This window comes from Hyla sarda, chromosome 10 (genome assembly GCF_029499605.1).
Source record: "Hyla sarda isolate aHylSar1 chromosome 10, aHylSar1.hap1, whole genome shotgun sequence".
Taxonomy (NCBI): Eukaryota; Metazoa; Chordata; class Amphibia; order Anura; family Hylidae; genus Hyla; species Hyla sarda.
Window position 1 is genome coordinate 82145417 of NC_079198.1, and position 23464 is coordinate 82168880.

The window sequence follows — 23464 nt, forward strand, 5'->3', positions numbered from 1 at the left end:
AGCGGGGCCGCGCGCGCCGGGACAGGACTGATGGAGAGCGAGTCAGGTACGGGAGCCGGGGTGCGCATCGCGAGCGGGCGCTACCCGCATCGCGAATCGCATCCCGGCTGGAGGCGGTATCGCAGCGCCCCGGGTCAGTGGATGTGACCGGAGCGCTGCAGTGAGGAGAGTGTAGCGAGCGCTCCGGGGAGGAGCGGGGACCCGGAGCGCTCGGCGTAACAGTACCCCCCCCCTTGGGTCTCCCCCTCTTCTTAGGGCCTGAGAACCTGAGGAGCAGACTTTTGTCTAGGATATTGTCCTCAGGTTCCCAGGACCTCTCTTCTGGACCACAACCCTCCCAATCCACTAAAAAAAAGGTTTTCCCTCTGACCTTTTTAGATGCCAAAATCTCTTTGACGGAGAAGATATCCGAGGAGCCGGAAACAGGAGTGGGGGGAACAGATTTGGGAGAGAAACGGTTAATGATAAGTGGTTTAAGAAGAGAAACGTGAAAGGCATTAGGAATACGAAGAGAAGGAGGAAGAAGAAGTTTGTAAGAGACAGGATTAATCTGGCACAAAATTTTGAAAGGACCAAGATAGCGTGGTCCCAACTTATAGCTAGGGACACGGAAGCGGACATATTTAGCGGAGAGCCATACCTTGTCTCCAGGGGAAAAAATGGGAGGAGCTCTTCTTTTCTTATCCGCGAATTTCTTCATACGTGATGAAGCCTGTAAGAGAGAATTTTGGGTCTCTCTCCATATGATGGAAAGATCACGAGAAATTTCATCCACAGCGGGCAGACCAGAGGGCAAGGGGGTAGGGAGGGGGGGAAGAGGGTGACGGCCGTACACCACGAAAAATGGGGATTTGGAGGAAGATTCAGAGACTCTGAAATTATACGAGAATTCGGCCCAAGGTAGAAGATCTGCCCAGTCATCCTGACGGGAGGAAACAAAATGACGTAAATAATCACCCAAGACCTGGTTAATTCTTTCTACTTGTCCATTGGATTGAGGATGATATGCAGAAGAAAAATTTAATTTAATCTTGAGTTGTTTACAGAGAGCCCTCCAGAATTTAGACACGAATTGGACGCCTCTATCCGAGACGATCTGCGTAGGCAACCCGTGAAGACGAAAAATGTGTACAAAAAATTGTTTAGCCAACTGAGGCGCTGAAGGAAGACCAGGAAGAGGGATGAAATGTGCCATTTTGGAGAATCGATCAACGACCACCCAAATAACAGTGTTGCCGTGGGATGGGGGTAAGTCAGTAATAAAATCCATACCAATCAGAGACCAAGGCTGTTCGGGGACAGGCAGAGGATGAAGAAAACCAGCGGGCTTCTGGCGAGGAGTCTTATCCCGGGCACAGATAGTGCAGGCTCGCACAAAGTCCACCACATCTGTCTCTAGAGTCGGCCACCAATAGAAGCGAGAGATGAGTTGCACAGATTTCTTGATGCCCGCATGACCTGCGAGATGGGAGGAGTGACCCCATTTGAGGATTCCGAGGCGTTGGCGTGGAGAAACAAAGGTCTTTCCTGGAGGAGTTTGCCTGATGGAGGCTGGAGAAGTGGAAATCAGGCAGTCAGGAGGAATGATGTGTTGAGGAGAGAGTTCAACTTCAGAGGCATCTGAGGAACGAGAGAGAGCATCGGCCCTAATGTTCTTATCGGCAGGCCGAAAGTGAATTTCAAAATTAAATCGGGCAAAGAACAGAGACCACCTGGCCTGGCGAGGATTCAGCCGTTGGGCAGACTGGAGGTAGGAGAGGTTCTTGTGATCGGTGTAAATAATAACTGGAAATCTTGATCCCTCCAGCAGATGCCTCCATTCCTCAAGTGCTAATTTAATGGCTAGAAGCTCACGATCCCCGATGGAGTAGTTCCTCTCCGCCGGAGAGAAGGTCCTAGAAAAAAACCCACAAGTAACAGCATGCCCGGAAGAATTTTTTTGTAGAAGGACAGCTCCAGCTCCCACTGAGGAGGCATCAACCTCCAATAGGAAGGGTTTAGATGGGTCAGGTCTAGAGAGCACGGGAGCCGAAGAAAAGGCAGACTTGAGCCGTTTAAAGGCGTCTTCCGCTTGAGGAGGCCAAGACTTGGGATCGGCATTTTTTTTGGTTAAAGCCACAATAGGAGCCACAACGGTAGAAAAATGTGGAATAAATTGCCTGTAATAATTGGCGAACCCCAAAAAACGTTGGATGGCACGGAGTCCGGAGGGGCGTGGCCAATCTAAGACGGCAGAGAGTTTGTCTGGATCCATTTGTAGTCCCTGGCCAGAGACCAAGTATCCTAGGAAAGGAAGAGATTGGCATTCAAACAGACATTTCTCTATTTTGGCATAGAGTTGATTGTCACGAAGTCTCTGAAGAACCATACGGACATGCTGGCGGTGTTCTTCTAGATTGGCAGAAAAAATCAGGATATCGTCCAGATATACAACAACACAGGAGTATAGGAGATTACGAAAAATTTCATTAACAAAGTCTTGGAAGACGGCAGGGGCGTTGCACAGGCCAAAGGGCATGACCAGATACTCAAAGTGTCCATCTCTGGTGTTAAATGCCGTTTTCCATTCATCCCCCTCTCTGATGCGGATGAGATTATAAGCACCTCTTAAGTCCAGTTTGGTAAAAATGTGTGCACCTTGAAGGCGATCAAAGAGTTCAGAGATGAGGGGTAGGGGGTAGCGGTTCTTAACCGTGATTTTATTAAGACCGCGGTAGTCAATGCAAGGACGTAGAGAGCCATCTTTTTTGGACACAAAGAAAAATCCGGCTCCGGCAGGAGAGGAGGATTTACGGATAAAGCCCTTTTTTAAATTTTCCTGGACGTATTCAGACATGGCAAGAGTCTCTGGGACGGACAGAGGATAGATTCTGCCCCGGGGTGGAGTAGTGCCCGGGAGGAGGTCGATAGGACAATCATAAGGCCTGTGAGGAGGTAGAGTCTCAGCTTGTTTTTTGCAAAAAACATCCGCAAAGTCAATATAGGCCTTAGGGAGACCGGTTACAGGAGGAACCACAGAGTCACGGCAAGGGTTACTGGGAACCGGTTTTAGGCAGTCCTTGGAACAAGAGGGCCCCCAACTCTTGATCTCCCCAGTGGACCAATCCAGGGTTGGGGAATGAAGTTGAAGCCAGGGAAGTCCAAGGAGAATTTCAGAAGTGCAATTGGGGAGGACCAAAAGTTCAATCCTCTCGTGATGAGATCCGATGCACATTAGAAGGGGCTCCGTGCGGAAACGTATGGTACAGTCCAATCTTTCATTGTTTACACAATTGATGTAGAGGGGTCTGGCGAGACTGGTCACCGGGATGTTGAACCTGTTGACGAGGGAGGCCAAAATAAAATTTCCTGCAGATCCGGAGTCCAAGAAGGCCACAGTAGAGAAGGAGAAGGCAGAGGCAGATATCCGCACAGGCACAGTAAGACGTGGAGAAGCAGAGTAGACATCAAGGACTGTCTCACCTTTGTGCGGAGTCAGCGTACGTCTTTCCAGGCGGGGAGGACGGATAGGACAATCCTTCAGGAAGTGTTCGGTACTAGCACAGTACAGGCAGAGATTCTCCATGCGGCGTCGTGTCCTCTCTTGAGGTGTCAGGCGAGACCGGTCGACCTGCATAGCCTCCACGGCGGGAGGCACAGGAACAGATTGCAGGGGACCAGAGGAGAGAGGAGCCGGGGAGAAGAAACGCCTCGTGCGAACAGAGTCCATATCCTGGCGGAGCTCCTGACGCCTTTCGGAAAAACGCATGTCAATGCGAGTGGCTAGGTGAATGAGTTCATGTAGATTAGCAGGGATTTCTCGTGCGGCCAGAACATCTTTAATGTTGCTGGATAGGCCTTTTTTAAAGGTCGCGCAGAGGGCCTCATTATTCCAGGATAATTCTGAAGCAAGAGTACGGAATTGTACGGCATACTCGCCAACGGAAGAATTACCCTGGACCAGGTTCAACAGGGCAGTCTCAGCAGAAGAGGCTCGGGCAGGTTCCTCAAAGACACTTCGGATTTCCGAGAAGAAGGAGTGTACAGAGGCAGTGACGGGGTCATTGCGGTCCCAGAGCGGTGTGGCCCATGACAGAGCTTTTCCAGACAGAAGGCTGACTACGAAAGCCACCTTAGACCTTTCAGTGGGAAACTGGTCCGACATCATCTCCAAGTGCAATGAACATTGGGAAAGAAAGCCACGGCAAAACTTAGAGTCCCCATCAAACTTATCCGGCAAGGATAGTCGTAGTCCAGAAGCGGCCACTCGCTGCGGAGGAGGTGCAGGAGCTGGCGGAGGAGATGATTGCTGAAGCTGTGGTAGTAACTGCTGTAGCATAACGGTCAGTTGAGACAGCTGTTGGCCTTGTTGCGCTATCTGTTGTGACTGCTGGGCGACCACCGTGGTGAGGTCAGCGACAACTGGCAGAGGAACTTCAGCGGGATCCATGGCCGGATCTACTGTCACGATGCCGGCTGGCAGGTAGTGGATCCTCTGTGCCAGAGAGGGATTGGCGTGGACCGTGCTAGTGGATCGGTTCTAAGTCACTACTGGTTTTCACCAGAGCCCGCCGCAAAGCGGGATGGTCTTGCTGCGGCGGTAGTGACCAGGTCGTATCCACTAGCAACGGCTCAACCTCTCTAGCTGCTGAAGATAGGCGCGGTACAAGGGAGTAGACAGAAGCAAGGTCGGACGTAGCAGAAGGTCGGGGCAGGCAGCAAGGATCGTAGTCAGGGGCAACGGCAGGAGGTCTGGAACACAGGCTAGGAACACACAAGGAAACGCTTTCACTGGCACGATGGCAACAAGATCCGGCGAGGGAGTGCAGGGGAAGTGAGGTGATATAGGGAAGTGCACAGGTGATAACACTAATTGGAACCACTGCGCCAATCAGCGGCGCAGTGGCCCTTTAAATCGCAAAGACCCGGCGCGCGCGCGCCCTAGGGAGCGGGGCCGCGCGCGCCGGGACAGGACTGATGGAGAGCGAGTCAGGTACGGGAGCCGGGGTGCGCATCGCGAGCGGGCGCTACCCGCATCGCGAATCGCATCCCGGCTGGAGGCGGTATCGCAGCGCCCCGGGTCAGTGGATGTGACCGGAGCGCTGCAGTGAGGAGAGTGTAGCGAGCGCTCCGGGGAGGAGCGGGGACCCGGAGCGCTCGGCGTAACAATAACAACAAACATCTGCCCTGTCAGCTAAGTATCTAGGTATCTATGTGCATGTGCACTCACTAATATTATATACAGGTTCACTATCAATTCTATGAGGATTATAGGTGCAATACACAGATTATTTTATGCGAATTTAGATTATCACAATAAACATATGGACCTGTCAATATACCATATAGAATATGGTACATCCATGTTTAACAAATCTAGTTGGTTCAACCCTTCAAGGACCTAGGGCGTACAGGTCCGCCCTTGTTCCCTGGCACTTAAGGACCAAGAGCGTACCTGTACGCCCATGGGAATTTCGGTCCCCGCCGTGGGCCGGGCGGGGACCAGAACAGGATGTCTGCTGAAATCAGTTAAGCAGGCATTCCGTGCTAATGATCCCCAAACCCCCACCCCCCTCGTGGCGATCACTGCAAATCACTGATCAATTCAGATCGGCGATTTGCGGGGATTCCGGGCTGATCGGCTCTCTGGTACCCGATCGTCCAGAAAATAGGAATGATCCGAGCTGTCCTGAAGGATAGGAGCGAGGTGGCAGGGGTGCCACCTCCTCCTATCCCCTGTGATTGGCCGGTCAGGACTGAGCAGCGAATCGAAGGTCAGGTGCGGGGGGGGTGACAGTTTATTTCCCCTGCTCTGCCCGCCCCTAGAAGATTGCGCAGAGCAAAGGAAGATGGCTCCGGGGGCCAGCGTTGCAGGCACCTGATCACCGTTGCAGGCAGCGGTGGTCGGCGCATGCAAGTGGATGTAACGGCGGTGGCGATGTCAGATGCAGCAGTGAAGATCGCCGTAAAGTGTTTCCTTCTCTTCACTTCTCCTTCTAGGTGTTTCAAATCTACAACTCCATGCATGCCCAGACTGCCTTTGGAAATTTTAAGATCTCACCACAGCATTCCCAGACAGACTTTGGCAATTTTAAGATCACTCCACAGGTGTTCAATGGGATTTAGATCTGGACTTATTGCTGGTGACTTCAGAACTCTCCAGCGCTTTGTTGCCATCCATTTCTGGGTGCTTTTTGACGTATTTTGGGGTCATTGTCCTGCTGGAAGACCCAAGATCTCAGATACAAACACAGCTTTCTGACACTGGGCTGTACATTGCGACCCAAAATCCATGGGTAATCCTCAGATTTCATGATGCCTTGTACACATTCAAGGCACCCAGTGCCAGAGGCAGCAAAACAACCCAAAAACATAATTGAACCTCCACCATATTTCACTGTAGGTACTGTGTTCTTTTCTTTGTAGGCCTCATTCTGTTTTCAGTAAAAAGTTGAATGATGTACTTTACCAAAAAGCTCTATCTTGGTCTCATCTGTCCAAGACATTTTCCCGGAAGGATTTTGGCTTACTCAAGTTCATTTTGGCAAAATGTAATCTTGCTTTTTTATGCCTCTGTGTCAGCAGTGGGGTCCTCCTGTGTCTCCTGCAATAGCGTTTCATTTCATTTAAATGTTGACGGATAGTTTGCGCTGACATTGATGCTCCCTGAGCCTGCAGGACAGCTTGAATATCTTTGGAACTTGTTTGGGGCTGCATATCCACCATCCGGACTTTCCTACGTTGACACCTTTCATCGATTTTTCTCTTCCGTCCACGCCCAGGGAGATTAGCTACAGTGCCATGGGTTGCAAACTTCTTGATAATGTTGCTCACTGTGGACAAAGGCAAATCTAGATCTCTGGAGATGGACTTGTAACCTTGAGATTGTTGATATTTTTCCACAATTTTGGTTCTCAAGTCCTTCTCCTCTTTCTGTTGTCCATGCTTTGTGTGGCACACGCAGACACACAATGCAAAGACTAAGTGAACTTCTCTCCTTTTATCTGCTTTCAGGTGTAATTTTTATTTTGCCCACACCTGTTACCTGCCCCGGATGATTTTAAAGGAGCATCGCATGCTTGAAACTATCTTATATTTCCACAATTTTGAAAGGGTGCCAATAATTTTGTCCAGCCCATTTTTGGAGTTTGATGTGACATTATGTCCAATTTTCTTTTGCAATTTGCTTTTTTGGTTTAGTTCCAATACACACAAAGGGAATAAACAATCCCTTTCTGTGAGAAATACTTCATTTTCTTGAAAGATTTCAGGGGTGCCAACATTTACAGCCATGACTGTATGTCCTGTTATCCACTCAATGTCCACTTTAGCCTTTAAACCCACTATATTTGTTATATGTCGATATGTTATGTATTTGTTGGATGTACCATATTGTATATTGACAGGTCCATATGTTTATTGTGATCATCTAAATTTGCATACAATATGTGTTGTACCTTTAATCCTCATAGAATTGATAGTGAACCTGTAGATAGTAGGAACATAGTGACATAGTTCATAAGGTCGAAAAAGGACCAGAGTCCATCAAGTTCAACCTATGAGTCCCTACTGAGTTGATCCAAGGAATGCAAAAAAAAACCCTCATACTTGAGGTAAAAATTCATTCCTTACTCCAAATATGGCATCATAATAGATCCCTGGATCAACGTTCTGTCCATATAGATCTAGAATCCATAACCTGTAATGTTGTTATTCTCCAAAAATGCATCCAGACCCCTTTTAAATTATTTTACAGAGTTCACCATGACCACCTCCTCTGGCAGAGAATTCCACAGTCTCACTGCTCTTACAGTAAAGAACCCCCAATCTGTGCTGGTGTAGAAACCTTCTTTCCTCTAAACGTAGAGGATGCCCCCTTGTTATAGATACAGTCCTGGGTATAAATAGATCATTGGGGAGATCTCTGTAAGGTCCCCTGATATATTTATACATAGTTATTAGGTCACCCCTAAGCCTTCTTTTTTCTAAACTAAATAACCCCAATTCTGACAATCTTTCTGGGTACTGTAGTCCTCCCATTCCCCGTATTACCCTGGTTGCCTATCTTAGAACCCTCTCCAGCTCCACTATATCTTTCTTGTACAGTGGTGACCAGTACTGTACAAAGTATTCTATGTGTGGTCTGACTAGTGATTTGTACAGTGGTAGAATTATTTCCTTGTCGCGGGCATCTATGCCCCTATTGATGCACCCCATGATTTTATTTGCCTTGGCAGCAACTGCCCGACACTGGTCACTACAGCTAAATTTACTATTAACTAAGACTCCAAAGTCCTTTTCCATGTCAGTCGTCCCAAGTGTTCTCCCATTTAATACATAATCCCAGCCCGGATTATTCTTCCCCATGTGCATTACCTTACATTCATCAGTGTTGAACCTCATCTGCCACTTCCCAGCCCAAACCTCCAACCTATCCAGATCCATTTGTAACAGTGCACTGTCCTCTATTGTGTTTACTGCTTTACAGAGATTAGTATCATCTGCAAAGACTGCTACTTTACTATTCAACTCCACTACAAGGTCATTAAAGGGGTTATCCAGGAAAAAACTTTTTTTATATATCAACTGGCTCCAGAAAGTTAAACAGATTTGTTAATTACTTCTATTAAAAAATCTTAATCCTTTCAGTACTTAGGAGCTGCTGAAGTTGCGTTGTTCTTTTCTGTCTGAGGGCTCTCTGATGACACCTGTCTCGGGAACTGTCCAGAGTAGAAGCAAATCCCCATAGCAAACCTCTACTACACCTGTGCAGTTCCCAGAACAAGCAGAGATGTCAGCAGAGAACACTGTTGCCAGACAGAAAACAACAGCTCAACTTCAGCAGCTGATAATTATTGAAAGGATTAAAGGGGTATTCCGGGCAAAAACATCTTATCCCCTATCGAAAGGATAGGGGATAAGATGTCTGATCACAGGGGGCCTGCCGCTGGGACCCCCCACGATCTCCCTGCAGCAGCCCGCATTCTATGTGTAGCTGCGTCTGAAGTTTCGGAAACCTCCAGACTTCAGAGATGGGGACATGACATCACGCCACGCCCCCTCCATTCATTTCTGTGGGAGGGGGCGTAACGGCCGCAACGCCCACTCCCATAGACATGAATGGAGGGTGCGTGGCGTGACGTCACATCCCTGTCTCGGAAGCCCGGAGGTTTCCGAACCTTCAGACGCAGCTACACATAGAATGTGGGCTGCTGCAGGGAGATCTCGGGGGGTCCCAGCGGCAGGCCCCCCGCGATCAGACATCTTATCCCCTATCCTTTCGATAGGGGATAAGATGTTTTTGCCCAGAATACCCCTTTAAGATTTTTTAATAGAAGTCATTTATAAATCTGTTGAACTTTCTGGAGCCAGTTGATATATAAAAAAAATAAAAAGTTTTTTTCCTGGAATACCCCTTTAATAAATATATTAAGTAGAACAGGACCCAAGACTGACCCCTGTGGTACCCCACTAGTGACAGTCACTCAATCAGAAGAAGTGCCATTAATAACCACCCTCTGTTTCCTATCACTGAACCAGTTACTGACCCACTTACACACATTCTCCCCCAGCCCAATCCTTCTAATTTTATGCTCCAACCTTTTTATGTGGCACCGTATCAAATGCTTTGGAAAAATCCAGATATACGACATCCAGCGATTGCCCCTGGTCCAGTCTGGAGCTCACCTCCTCATAAAAGCTGATCAGGTTAGTTTGACAGGACCGATCCCTCATAAACCCATGCTGATATGGAGTCATACATTTATTTTTATCAAGATACTCCAAAATGGCATCTAGTAGAAAACCCTCAAACAATTTACATAATACGGAGGTTAAATTAACAGGCCTATAATTCCCGGGGTCACCTTTTGACCCCTTTTTAAATATTGGCACCACATTTGCCATTTGCCAGTCCTGGGGAACAGTCCCTGTCACTATAGAGTCCCTGAATATTAAAAATAGGGGTCTGTCTATTACATTACATTACTTAATTCTTTTAGAACATGGGGGTGAATGCCATCTGAATAGAGATTGGCCAATATGGAGGAAAGTGACCCAGTATTGGCTGTTGAAACGATGATCTCTCACTGGCCGACTAATTAGTGATGTCAATCTGATACCTTATAAAAGAGGCTCATTTGTGGCGGACACTCAATGCTGTCAGTCATTCTCCTTGATAAAGCCACATTGTGTGGCAAAACATGTCGGAGTGTATCAGTAATACATTTTAATTGCAACCCTAGTGCGCCTTATATAACACAGTGATCACGTTATGGGCCTCAGAGTAAAATAGTGGTAAGTTAGCCACCTATATTAGAATTCGCACCTTCGGTGCACAGAAAGCTGGTGATAATTGTTCCACAGAATTCATACACTTGAGTGAAATATCCTGCTTAATGACTACTTACATTGCTGCTGGTGGAGAGTGGTACCCACTGTACCAGTTCATGTAGTCCCATCTGTCACCCCAGTTACCAAGTAGGTGGAAGTACACACCACTTACTCGGGAGTCACTCCTATAGTGTTTGAATCTGTGGTGACCCAGTGTGACATCTTAAACCAGTAAACAGATGCCAAGAGGGTTGGTTTTCAGTGTGTGTCCTTTTTCTCACCTATACTTTTAGTAGATAGCACGCATTGAAAGTTATGTTTTATTCTGAACACATGGGATTTAAGAGGCTTTGTTAACCCCTTTGAGGTTATATTGTTGTGAGGTCATGCTTAAACTAATGTCATTATAGTCAGGCCCAGTGATAAGATTACCATTAGGGCATCAATGGAGAAAAACAGACATGGTTGCACATCTTCACAAAGATTCTGTGTTACTCATTGTATGTATGTATGTATGTGTGTGTGTGTGTGTATATATATATATATATATATATATATATATATAATCTAAAAACTAACAGGTCGTTGGTGTATGTTGTGATCATAATGTGCAAGCCCACTAGCCACATCACTGCCACCTGTGTGTATCGGGTAGGGGTGTGAATCGCCAATAATTTGGCGATTCGATTCGAATCACGATACCAGGGTGGCGATTCGATATATCGCAATATATCGCGATACTGTCATGTTGGCGATATATCACGATATATCGCAATATTCCCTATTAAAAGCTTGGGAAAACTTATTCTAGTTGAGAAAGAACAAGATCCCGCAAGAGTTGTCCTGTGAGTGCGTACGTTCTCCTTCCTGTTTGTTCTGAGTCTGTAGTCTCGCGGTAGCAGCCTGCAAGTGGGACAGAGCTGATAACAGGTACACTGCCAACTAGTGGTCAGGAGTTTAAGTGTTATAAAAAAAATAAGACAGACAAATAGGACTGTGACTCAGTGAGTGAAATACAGTAAATGTTAATTATATTAATTGATAAAAAAAAAAATCGATTCTCAGAATTTTAAAATCGATTCAGTATCGCGGAACAAAAAATCGCGATAATCGCGCAAATCGATTTTTTCTTACATCCCTAGTATCGGGTCCCTAACATGAAATGGAGTGGTGCATAGTCGCAACCACCACCACCGCAACACCAGTGCCCGTAAGGGGAAAAGCCCAGTGGCAGAGCAGCCCCAATGCTGCCGACCTAGGCCCTGGGCCATGCTACCCCACGCAGCACCACACCAATGTGAGCAAATCTCAGTCCCCATACCCTATCAGTCTGAGGACTGAAAGACTGCCAGGAACCCCCTTGCAGTCTTTTTCTAATTAAATAGACCTGGGCTAAGTGAATGGGGCAGAGTGCTGACAAAGTAAAACAAAAAAAAAACATGAGGGGAATAGAACAATAAGACATTAATGGAGAAAAACAGACACATCTACATCTTGCACAAAGATCATGTGCTACTGAGCATATATATATTTTAATCATAATGTGCAAGCCCGCTAGCCACATCGCGCCCCCCTGTGTGTTACGGGTCTTCAACATCCCTATCATAAGACTGTGTGTCGCTGAGCAGTGACCACCACCACCGCGGCACCAGTGCCCATAGGGAAGACAGCCCTGTGGCAGAGCAGCACCAATGCCCAACCTAGCCCCTGGCTCTGGGATGTACCATCCCACAGACATGGCACCAATACAGCAGTGGCGGCTGCACCACGCCATTGTGAGCAGATGGCAAAGCTCACTCACCACTTAACATAACATTATCTCTTTTATGAAACTGTGACTACATAGATACTCTTTATTCTTGATAGCTAATGTCTACTGTTAAAAAGTTACTGTCATTTGTAAGAATTTTTGACATGTCACACAGACATGTAAAAAGTTTTGATTGGACAGGTTCTCAGTGCTCAGCCCCCTATAGATCCCTAGACTCGGAGAATCGTGTGGTAGCAGGCTTCACTCCACTTTTTTCTTTTAGGCCTAATGATAAAGCTACTTTATTTATATGATAACTAATTTGCTTTTTGCTATGTGGGGCAATGTTGAAGTATATTGTGCTTCTGTTTTTTTTTTTTTTCCCGGGAAATTCAATAAAAGTATTTTGAAACCAAAATAAATGAATTCCTGTATTGAGGCGAAGTAGTTTTTCTTACTGTACTTGCTATGAAGCTGAATTATATCTATTGCACTGTATAAAAAGCTAGAATGCCTATTCTTTAATATAATGTTTCTCAATAATGTCTGCTCCCCTGCTGTATCCTGCTAATAGCATTGTTATGTTTGCTTCAGCAGTTCAGAATCTTGGTAGACCATATTGGCTTACATTGGCACCCATGTATATCTGGCTTTTGATTTTCTTCATGCAACCTCATAAAGAGGAGAGGTTTCTTTTTCCTATCTACCCACTCATCTGTTTGTGTGGGGCCGTAGCCCTTTCTGCTCTGCAGGTAATGTATACTTTTCCATTTAGTATGCATGGATATTTACATATACAGTCATGGCTGTAAATGTTGGCACTCCTGAAAATGAAGTATTTCTCACAGAAAAGGATTGCAGTAACATGTTTTGCTATACACATGTTTATTCCCTTTGTGTGTATTGGAACTAACCCAAAAAAGGGAGGAAAAAAAGTTAATTGGACATAATGTCACACCAAACTCCGAAAATGGTCTGGACAAAATTATTGGCACCCTTAACTTAATATTTGGTTGCACACCCTTTGGAAAAAATAACTGAAATCAGTTGTTTCCTATAACCATCAATAACCTTCTTACACCTCTCAGCCGGAATGTTGGACCACTCTTCCTTTGCAAACTGCTCCAGGTCTCTCTTATTGGAAGGCTGCCTTTTCCCAACAGCAATTTTAAGATCTCTCCACAGGTGTTCAGTGCCATCCATTTTTGAGGTATGTTTCGGGTCATTGTCCTGCTGGAAGACCCAAGATCTCAGACGCCAACCCAGCCTTTTGACGCAGGGCTGTACCCAAAATCCATTGATAATCCTCAGATTTCATGATGCCTTGCACACATTCAAGGCACCCAGTGCCAGAGGCAGCAAAACAACCCCAAAAACCTAATTGAACCTCCACCATATTTCAATGTACTGTGTTCTTTTCTTTGTAGGCCTCATTCTGTTTTCGGTAGACAGTAGAACGATGTGCTTTGCCAAAAAGCTCTATCTTGGTCTCTTCTGTCCACAAGACTTTGTCCCAGAAGGATTTTGGCCTACTCGAGTTCATTTTGGCAAAATGTAGTCTTGTTTTTTTATGTCTCTGTGTCTCTGGTCTCCTGCCATAGCGTTTCATTTCATTCAAATGTCAACGAATAGTTTGCACTGACACTGATGCTCCCTGAGGCTGCATGACAGCTTGAATATCTTTGGAACTTGTTTGGGGCTGCTTATTCACCATCCGGACTATCCTGCATTGACACCTTTCATCAATTTTTTTCTTCCATCCACACCCAGGGAGATTAGCTACAGTGCCATGGGTTGCAAACTTCTTGATAATGTTGCGCACTGTGGACAAAGGCAAATCTAGATCTCTGGAGATGGACTTTTAACCTTGAGATTGTTGATATTTTTCCACAATTTTGGTTCCCAAGTCCGCAGACGGTTCTCTTCTCCTCTTTCTGTTGTCAATGCCTAGTGACGCACACACAGAAACACAATGCAAAGACTAAGTGAACTTCTCTCCTTTTTAGCTGTTTTCAGGTGTGATTTTTATATTGCCCACACCGGTTACTTGCCCCAGGTGAGTTTTATGGAGCATTACATGTTTGAAACAATCTTATTTATCCACAATTTTGAAAGGGTGACAATAATTTTGTCCAGACCATTTTTGGAGTTTGGTGTTACATTTCCTCCCTTTTTTTTTGTTTAGTTCTAATACACACAAAGGGAATAAACATGCTTATAGTAAAACATGTGTTACTGCAATCCTTTTCTGTGTGAAATACTTAATTTTCTTGAAAAATTTCAGGGGTGCCAACATTTACAGCCATGGCTTTTACAATACTATTAACAAAATTAGCTTACATTGTATAAATGAAGCGCTCCAGGATTTTTTCTTAACTTTTTTGCTTATATATTGCAGCATAGGCTATTATTAGAAAATAATGTAGAGGTTCTTGTGTATGCCATGCACTTACCTGTTTTAGCTGAGGTTTAAGGCAGGTTTTTAGTCATGTTGATTTCGGTTTCCTCACTGAAATGATTTTCTAATGCTGCATACATTAACCATGAATCCTCTGGTTTTGCAGAGAGAGAGAGAGAGAAGGTTGGGGGGGGGGGGGGTGGAAAGTCTGAACACTGCACTTGATCATCTAATTATCGGACTCCAGCAACCAGCATCTTAAAGCACTGAGACTCCTAAGTGGGTTGGGGGACACTTCATATTATGTGCAGTTTTTGCTGTTATTTTACAGAATTGCTGTAAAAAAGATATTCTTTTACCACAATTTGTGCAATCTCAGTAAAGTAGTGCTACTTTCCTGTGATTTCAGGAAGCTTGCAGCATAAATGCAAGAAGTTAACACAGCCTAAGGGGAGCAGTGTAACTACTATATATCCTGATCCCATAGAGATAGCAGTATCAGTATACAGATGAATTGGAAGAGGAGGTGTATAACTACTATATATCCTGATGCCATAGAGGTAGCAGTATACAGATGAACTGGGAGAGGAGGTGTATAACTACTATATATTCTGATCCAGTAGAGATAGCAGTATACAGATGAATTGGAAGAGGAGGTGTATAACTACTAGATATCCTGATCCCATAGAGATAGCAGTAGCAATGTGCAGATGGAGCTGGAAGGGGAGGTATATAACTACTATATATCCTGATCCCATAGAGATAGCAGTAGCAGTATACAGATGAACTGGGAGAGGAGGTGTATAACTACTATATATCCTGATCCCATAGAGATAGCAGTAGCAGTGTACAGATGAATTGGTTAGAGGAGGTGTATAACTACTATATATCCTGATCCCATAGAGATGAATTGGTTAGAGGAGGTATATAACTACTATATATCCTGATCCCATAGAGATAGCAGTAGCAGTGTACAGATGAATTGGAAGATGAGGTATATAACTACTATATATCCTGATCCCATAGAGATAGCAGTAGCAATGTGCAGATGGAGCTGGGAGGGGAGGTGTATAAATGCTATATATCATGAGCCCATAGAGATAGAAGTAGCATTGTACTACTGGAGCAGGACTGGGAAGAGTCTGTTAGCAGCCAGAAGGGATCTCATGATGTAATCCTGTAGTTCACAGGAAGTCAGCTGACCCAGGCCTGACCACTTCCTCTGACACACTAAACACTGTGATTTTCTGTTGGTCAGGCTTCTTTATAGCATGACTCAGATACAGTAATGAAATGCATAGATGCAGCTGTGCAGGAATGAAACAGATGGCACTTTAGGATTGATAATTGTGCATGATATAGGCTGGAAAAAAAAACTGGAGTTCTTATTTAAAGGTATTTATTAGGCATACAAGTTACAGAATCGTAATCTACTTTATTTCCCCACTCATTTTGTTTAGCTGTAATGGTGTCATAAATTCAGTTTTACCATTCATGTCAGTTTTTACATCCTACCTGGCTGTATTAGTAGCAATTAGCAAGCATAAACATACGTGTTAACTTTAACCCCTTAAGGACTCAGCCCATTTGGACCTTAAAGGGGTACTCCGGTGAAAACCTTTTTTCTTTTAAATCAACTGGTGGCAGAAAGTTAAACATATTTGTTAATTACTTCTATTAAAAAATCTTAATCCTTCCAGTACTTATTAGTTGCTGAATGGTACAGAGGAAATTCCTTTCTTTTTGGAACACTGATGACATCACGAGCACAGTGCACTCTGCTGACATCTCTGTCCATTTTAGCAACCGTGCATAGCAGATGTATGCTAAGGGCAGCATGGTGGCTCAGTGGTTAGCACTCCTGCCTTGCAGTGCTGGGGACTTGGGTTCAAATCACACTGAGGACAACAATAAATAAAGCGTTATTATTTTTATAATAACGTCAGCAGAGAGAACTGTGATCTTGATGTCATCAGAGAGCATTCCGAAAAGAAAAGAATTTCCTCTGTAGTATTCAGCAGCTAATAAGTACAGGAAGGATTAAGATTTTTTAATAGAAGTAATTTACAAATATGTTTAACTTTCTGCCACCAGTTGATTTAAAAGAAAAAAGGTTTTCACCGGAGTACCCCTTTAAAGACAATTTTATTTTTACGCTTTTGTTTTTTCCTCCTCCCCTTCACAAAATCATAACTCTTTGTTATATTTTCATCCACAGACTAGTATGAGGGCTTGTTTTTTGTGCGACCAGTTGTCCGTTGTAATGCCATCACTCACTTTACCATAAAATGTATGGCGCAACCAAAAAAATACTATTTGTGTGGGGAAATTAAAAAGAAAACCGCAATTTTGCACATTTTGGAAGGTTTTGTTTTCACGCCATACAATTTATGGTAAAAATGACATGTGTTTTTTATTCTCTGGGTCAATACGATAAAAATGATACCCATGATTATACACTTTTCTATTACTGTTGCGCTTAAAAAAAATCGCTAACTTTTTAACCAAATTAGTACATTTAAAATCCCCCTATTTTGAAGACCTATAACTTTTTCATTTTTCCGTATAAGCGGTGATATGAGGGCTAATTTTTTGCGCCGTGATCTGTACTTTTTATTAATACCATATTTGCTTATACAAAACTTTTATTACATTTTTTCTAAAAAATTTTTTGAATAAAATGTTATAAAAAACCAGCTATTTTGGACTTTTTTTTTTTACGCTCACGCCGTTCACCGTATGGGATCATTTACATTTTATTTTAATAGTACCGATATTTACGCACGCGGCGATACCAAATATGTATATAAAATTTTTTTACACTTTTTGGGGGTAAAAAAGGGAAAATGGGACAATTTACGTCTTTATTGGGGAGGGGTTTTTTCACATTTTTTTTACTTTTACTTTTATTTTTACACTCTTATAGTTCCCATAGGGGACTATTTATAGCAACCATTCGATTGCTAATCCTGTTCAGTGCTATGTATAGGACACAGCACTGATCAGGGTTATCGGTCATCTTCTGTGCTCTGGTCTGCGGGAAGGCAGACCAGAGCAGTAGACTCCCGGAAGACAGCGAAGGCAGGTGAGGGGACCTCCGTCTGCCGTGCAGGATGATCGGATCGCCGCGGCAGCGCTGCGGGCGACCCGATCATCCTGTTAAGTGATCGCGATGCTGCAGATGCCGTGATCTGTATTGATCACGGCATCTGAGGGGTTAATGGCGGACATCCGCAGGATCGCGGGTGTCGGCCATTACCGGCGGATCCCTGGCTGCGATCCACAGCCGGGACCTGCCGCGCATGATGCCGGCATCGCTCCGATGCTCGCGGTTATGCTCAGGACGTAAATGTACATCCTGGTGCGTTAAGTACCACCTCACCAGGACGTACATTTACGTCCTGCGTCATTAAGGGGTTAAAGGGGTACTCCTGTGGTAAACTTTTTTTTATTTTTAAATCAACTGGTGCCAGAAAGTTAAACAGATTTGTAAATGACTTCTATTAAAAAATCTTTACCCATCCAGTACTTATTAGCTACTGAATACTACAGAGGAAATTCTTTTCTTTTTTAAACATAGAGCCCTCTGCTGAATCAAGAGCACAGTGCTCTCTGCTGACATCTCTGTCCATTTTAGGAACTAACCAGAGAACATATGTTTGCTATGGGGATTTTCTCCTACTCTGGACAGTTCTTAAAATGGACAGAGATGTCAGCAGAGAGCACTGTGGTCATGATGTCAGCAGAGAGCTCTGTGTTCTGTATTCCAAAAAGAAAAGTATTTCCTTTGTAGTATTCAGCAGCTAATAAGTACTGGAAGGATTAAGATTTTTTAATAGAAATCATTTACAAATCTATAAGGAATTAAACAAATACCAACCCCTCAAAACTAGCATCAGAAAACTGATACATGAATAAGATCTGGTAGGAATGGGAATTGAGACCGTGCTACAATTATGTGATACAAAATAATATAAAAATGTTATTAAAATACAAAAATACAATAGTAGATGCAAAAATAAACCTCATAGCACAGTGCCCTTGCGCAGAGGTAATACAGATGTTATGAGACCATAAATTGTAACACTGTATAATAAACACCGATATCTAATACTGTTTTATGAAGTAAAGGAGCTTTTCCGATAATCCGGTATCTAATAGTCCAGACAGTGATGGAATACCTGATACCGGATTATCGGAAAATCTCATTTACTTCATAAAAAGTATTAGATATCGGTGTTTATTATACACTGTTACAATTTATGGTCTTATAACATCTGTATTACCTCTGCACAAGGGCACTGTGCTATGAGGTTTATTTTTGCATCTATTATTGTATTAATAACATTTTATATTATTTTGTATCACATAATTGAAGCACGATGTCAATTCATATTCAACCAGATCTTATTCATGTATCAGTTTTCTGATGCTAGTTTTGAGGGGTTGGCATTTGTTTAATTCCTTATAAATGATCTAACACCAGTTGTAGGTGTATAACCTCCTTACCTCAACTAGTTAATTGTGAGCTGCACATCCCCTTTTCTTTGTATCCTCATTTACAAATGTGTTTAACTTTCTGGCACCAGTTGATTTAATAAAAAAAAAATAAAAAAATAAAAAAAAAAGTTTTCCACCGGAATACCCCTTTTATAAAGATTATAAAGGGAATTTGAAGAAGGTCCCACTGAATTTAAAGATGTCCTTAGGATAGGGGATAAGTGCCTGATCACAGGGGGTCCGACATCTCCTGTATGGGGCCATGGCTACTTCTTCTTCTTCTGTGCGCTCTGACCCTCACCTTCCTGTACGAAAGCAAGTGATGGCCCGCACATCCAATCACTAGCTGCGGCAATGTCCCGCCTCAGCCGGTGATTTACTGATCGAGCCATCACTTGCTGTCGACCAGTGGTTGAATTAAAGGGGTACTCCGGTGCTTACACATCTTATCCCCTATCCATAGGATAGGGGATAAGATGCCTGATCGCAGGAGTCCCGCAGCTGGGGACGCCCGCGATAATGCACGCGGCACCCCGTTTGTAATCAGTCCCCGAAGCGTGTTCGCTCCGGGTCTCATTGCGCTCGACCGCAGAGCCGGCGGCGTGTGAAGTCACGCGGCCCGTGTGACGTCACGCTCCGCCCCTCAATGCAAGCCTACGGGAGGGGGCGTGATAGGTATCTCGCCCCCTCCCGTAGGCTTGCATTGAGGGGCGGAGCGTGACGTCACACGGGGGTGGGGGCGTGACGTCACACGCCGCCGGCTCTGCGGTCGAGCGTAATCAGACCCGGAGCGAACACGCTTCGGGGACTGATTACAAACGGAGTGCCGCGTGCATTATCGCGGGCGTCCCCAGCTGCGGGACTCCCGCGATCAGACATCTTATCCCCTATCCTATGGATAGGGGATAAGAATGTGTAAGCACCGAAGTACCCCTTTAAGTGTCTTGATAAGTTCAGTTCCTTGGAGTACCCCTTTAATGGTGTCCATCATGTTTTGTTCATAGAGAAAATAGCACAGCATGCTGCATTATTTTGTCCAGTATATTTTGACGGCACTTGTGATAGAGACACTTGACAGTGCCTCCAACGCAAATGTGAAATGGGATATTAAAATAGCCATAACAAAATCCCCTTTAAGCAAGAAAGATGTAACTCACTGGCCACATGCATATAACAGTAAAAGTGCCTCCATACATTTTTTACCATGACTTTCAAGCCATGTGGATAATGGTCCTCGCGTAACCGGTAGACGCAATGGCAACATGTTTTATGGACAAGACTCTTCATCCAGGATAAATTGTAAAAAGGCAAATTCTACTATATAGCACCTATTTTACAGTGCATCAGGAAACAATCTTACATTGAAACCATTGTGATGAATCGAAATGTTACAGATTCGTGCACAAGTACCCGATCCTAGAGGTTTCTAGAACAAATAACCTTTCCAAAGTAGAAACCGAACACCGAGTTCCACCACTGTCTGTAGATTGTTTGTTGCTGTTTTCCATCTCCCCGATGAAATTGCTGTGAATTTTCTGAACAGAGGAAGCATTGAGCAGAACAATAAGATGGCCTCGTTTTACAATGGAAAATGTCTTGCAATAACAGACTGTGTCAGATACTCAATCATCTATTATATTGTGAGGCATAAAGAGCATTCTCACTGTGGACGCTGAACATATCTTCATTCTGTCTGAAGAAATAGCAATTCAATCCCTGTTGGTGTGTGTGTGTGTGTGTGTATGTGTATGTGTATATATATACAGTTATATATATACAGTCATGGCCGTAAATGTTGGCACCCCTGAAATTTTTCAAGAGAATGAGGTATTTTTCACAGAAAAGGATTGCAGTAACACATGTTTTGCTGTACACATTCTTGTTCCCTTTGTGTTTGTATTGGAACTAAACCAAAAAAGGAAGGAGAAAAGCAAATTGGACATAATGTCACACCAAACTCCAAAAGTGGGCTGGACAAAATTATAGGCACCCTTTGGGAAAAAATATGCAATTTGGTTGCATACCCTTTGGGAAACTGAAATCAGTCTCTTCCTATAACCATTAATAAGCTTCTTACACCTCTCAGCCGGATTGTTGGACCACTCTTCCTTTGTAAACTGCTCCAGGTATCTCTATAGCAAGATCTCTCCACAGTTGTTCAATGGGATTTAGATCTGGACTCATTGCTGGCCACTTCAGAACTCTCCAGCTCTTTGTTGCCATCCATTTCTGGGTGCTTTTTGACGTATGTTTGGGGTCATTGTCCTGCTGGAAGACGCACACTCAGCTTTCTGACACAGGGCTGTACAATGCGACCCAAAATCCATTGGTAATCCTCAGATTTCATGATGCCTTGCACACATTCAAGGCAACCAGTGCCAGAGGCAGCAAAACAACCCCAAAACATCATTGAACCTCTACCATATTTTACTGTAGGTACTGTGTTCTTTACTTTGTAGGCCTCATTCCGTTTTCGGTAAACAGTAGAATGATGTGCTTTACCAAAAAGCTCTTTCTTAGTATCATCTGTCCACAAGACGTTTTCCCAGAAGGATTTTGGCTTACTCAAGTTCATTTTGGCAAAATGTAGTCTTGCCTTTTTATGTCTCTATGTCAGCAGTGGGGTCCCCCTTGGTCTCCTGCCATAGTGTTTTATTTAATTTAAGTGTCGACTGATAGTTTGCGCTGACACTGATGCTCCCGGAGTCTGCAGGGCAGCTTGAATATCTTTGGAACTTGTTTGGGGCTGCTTATCCACCATCCGGACTATCCTGCGTTGACACCTTTCATCAGTTTTTCTCTTCCATCCACGCCCAGGGAGATAAGCTACAGTGCCATGGATTGCAAACTTCTCGATGATGTTGTGCACTGTGGACAAAGGCAAATCTAGATCTCTCGAGATTGTCGATATTTTTCCACAATTTTAATTCTCAAGTCCTCAGATGGTTCTCTTGTCCTCTTCTGTTGTCCATGCTTAGTGGCACACAGACACCCAATGTAAAGACTAAGTGAACTTTTCTCCTTTTTTAATCTGCTTTCAGGTGTTATTTTTTTATTGCTCACACCTGTTACTTGCCCCAGGTGAATTAACAGGAGCATCGCATGCTTGAAACAATCTTATTTTTCTTGTGTGACATTCTGTCTCAAAACATTTTTTCCTCCCTTTTTGGTTTAGTTCCAACACACACAAAGGGAATAAACATGAGTATAGCAAAACATGTGTTACTGCAATGCTTTTCTCTGAGAAATACTTCATGTTCTTCAGGGGTGCCAACATTTACGACCATGACTATGTATGTGTGTATTTATGTGTATATATATATATATATATATATATATATATATATATATATATATATAATGTGTGTGTGTATTTATATGTGTGTGTATATATATATATATATATATATATATACGTTATTATATTAATTTTACTTTTCTATTTTCTTTTTTTTGACCCCTTAGCCATTGATGAATAGTGTAGTGTTTAGTGACTAGCAGATGTCATCTGATTTAACACATTTTTATGGTGTCACTTTAGAAGAAGATTGTTGCAGTCCTGACTCCCGAGCAGTTTCTCAAAGCCTTCAAGGACTTAAATCATGTGGTGTCATTAGTCACTCCTAATAGGCTATGGTCAATACCTCTGTTAGCCCGTTGGCACACTATGGTCCAACATTACTGGGGTACTCAGGAGGATGTAATGTTTAGTAGTTCAGGCTACCTTGGAGTAGTAGTCCTTTTGAGAGGTTACGTGGCACAATGGTCTTGTTGACCTGATGATCCCCTGTGAGCCCAAGTACTCTTTTTTTTTTTTTTTTTTAAACGGTGATACCCGTGGGGGGAAGTGTAGGATTAAGAAATTCGGACACTTGTATAATGGGGAAACTGTTCAAAACACAGCCTTTTTGGCTCTTTTGGAATTGGAAGGTACAAGTTTTAAGCATGTAAGTGAAGAGTTGGTCATTGTCCCTTCAAGGGCCCTTGCACACTACAGAATCTCTGGTTTTTCAAATCTTTTAGAAATGTAACTTCAGGACCCCCACTGAACAGCTAAGCGGGCAATGGCTCTTTGGCTTCCTCATTGTTGACCAGGTGCACATAGTAGTGGCTGTGCCTTGGTATTGAAGCCGATTTTGATTCACTTGAGTGACATCAAGCTTTAGGTAGCTAAAGTACCAGGCAAATCACTGCAAAAGTAAAAAAAAAAACAAAAAAAACTGGTAAACCCCTTATCGGTAAAGGTGTCAGGAGTCAGACACTCACCTGTTCGATATTGTATTGGGATAGGCCTGTTAATGTGAAAGTTATCGAAAACCCAGTTAAAATTATTATTTTATGTACATATTTGATATTTAGTCCATTTGCTGTAAAATGTAAACAAATTATCTTGTACTTTGATTTGGTGAACTGTGGAGGCGTCACACATGGGGACTTGTCATATGTAAACTGGAATATTGTGGTATTTTAATACTATTTACTTCTATATCCAATGTGTAAATTAT

General features: G+C 43.7%; 1 protein-coding gene across 3 annotated transcripts in view; it reads left to right on the top strand.

Annotated features, from left to right (window-relative positions):
- The window catches only part of ALG9 (ALG9 alpha-1,2-mannosyltransferase), a 198041-nt gene that overhangs the window by 84575 nt on the left and 90002 nt on the right, over positions 1-23464 (top strand). For 2 of the 3 annotated variants that reach the window (XM_056542769.1, XM_056542767.1), the window contains exon 10: positions 12656-12813. In XM_056542769.1, coding sequence (XP_056398744.1) covers positions 12656-12813 — 158 coding nt within the window. The remainder of the gene's footprint in view (positions 1-12655; positions 12814-23464) is intronic. The other variant, XM_056542768.1, reaches the window with a different exon arrangement.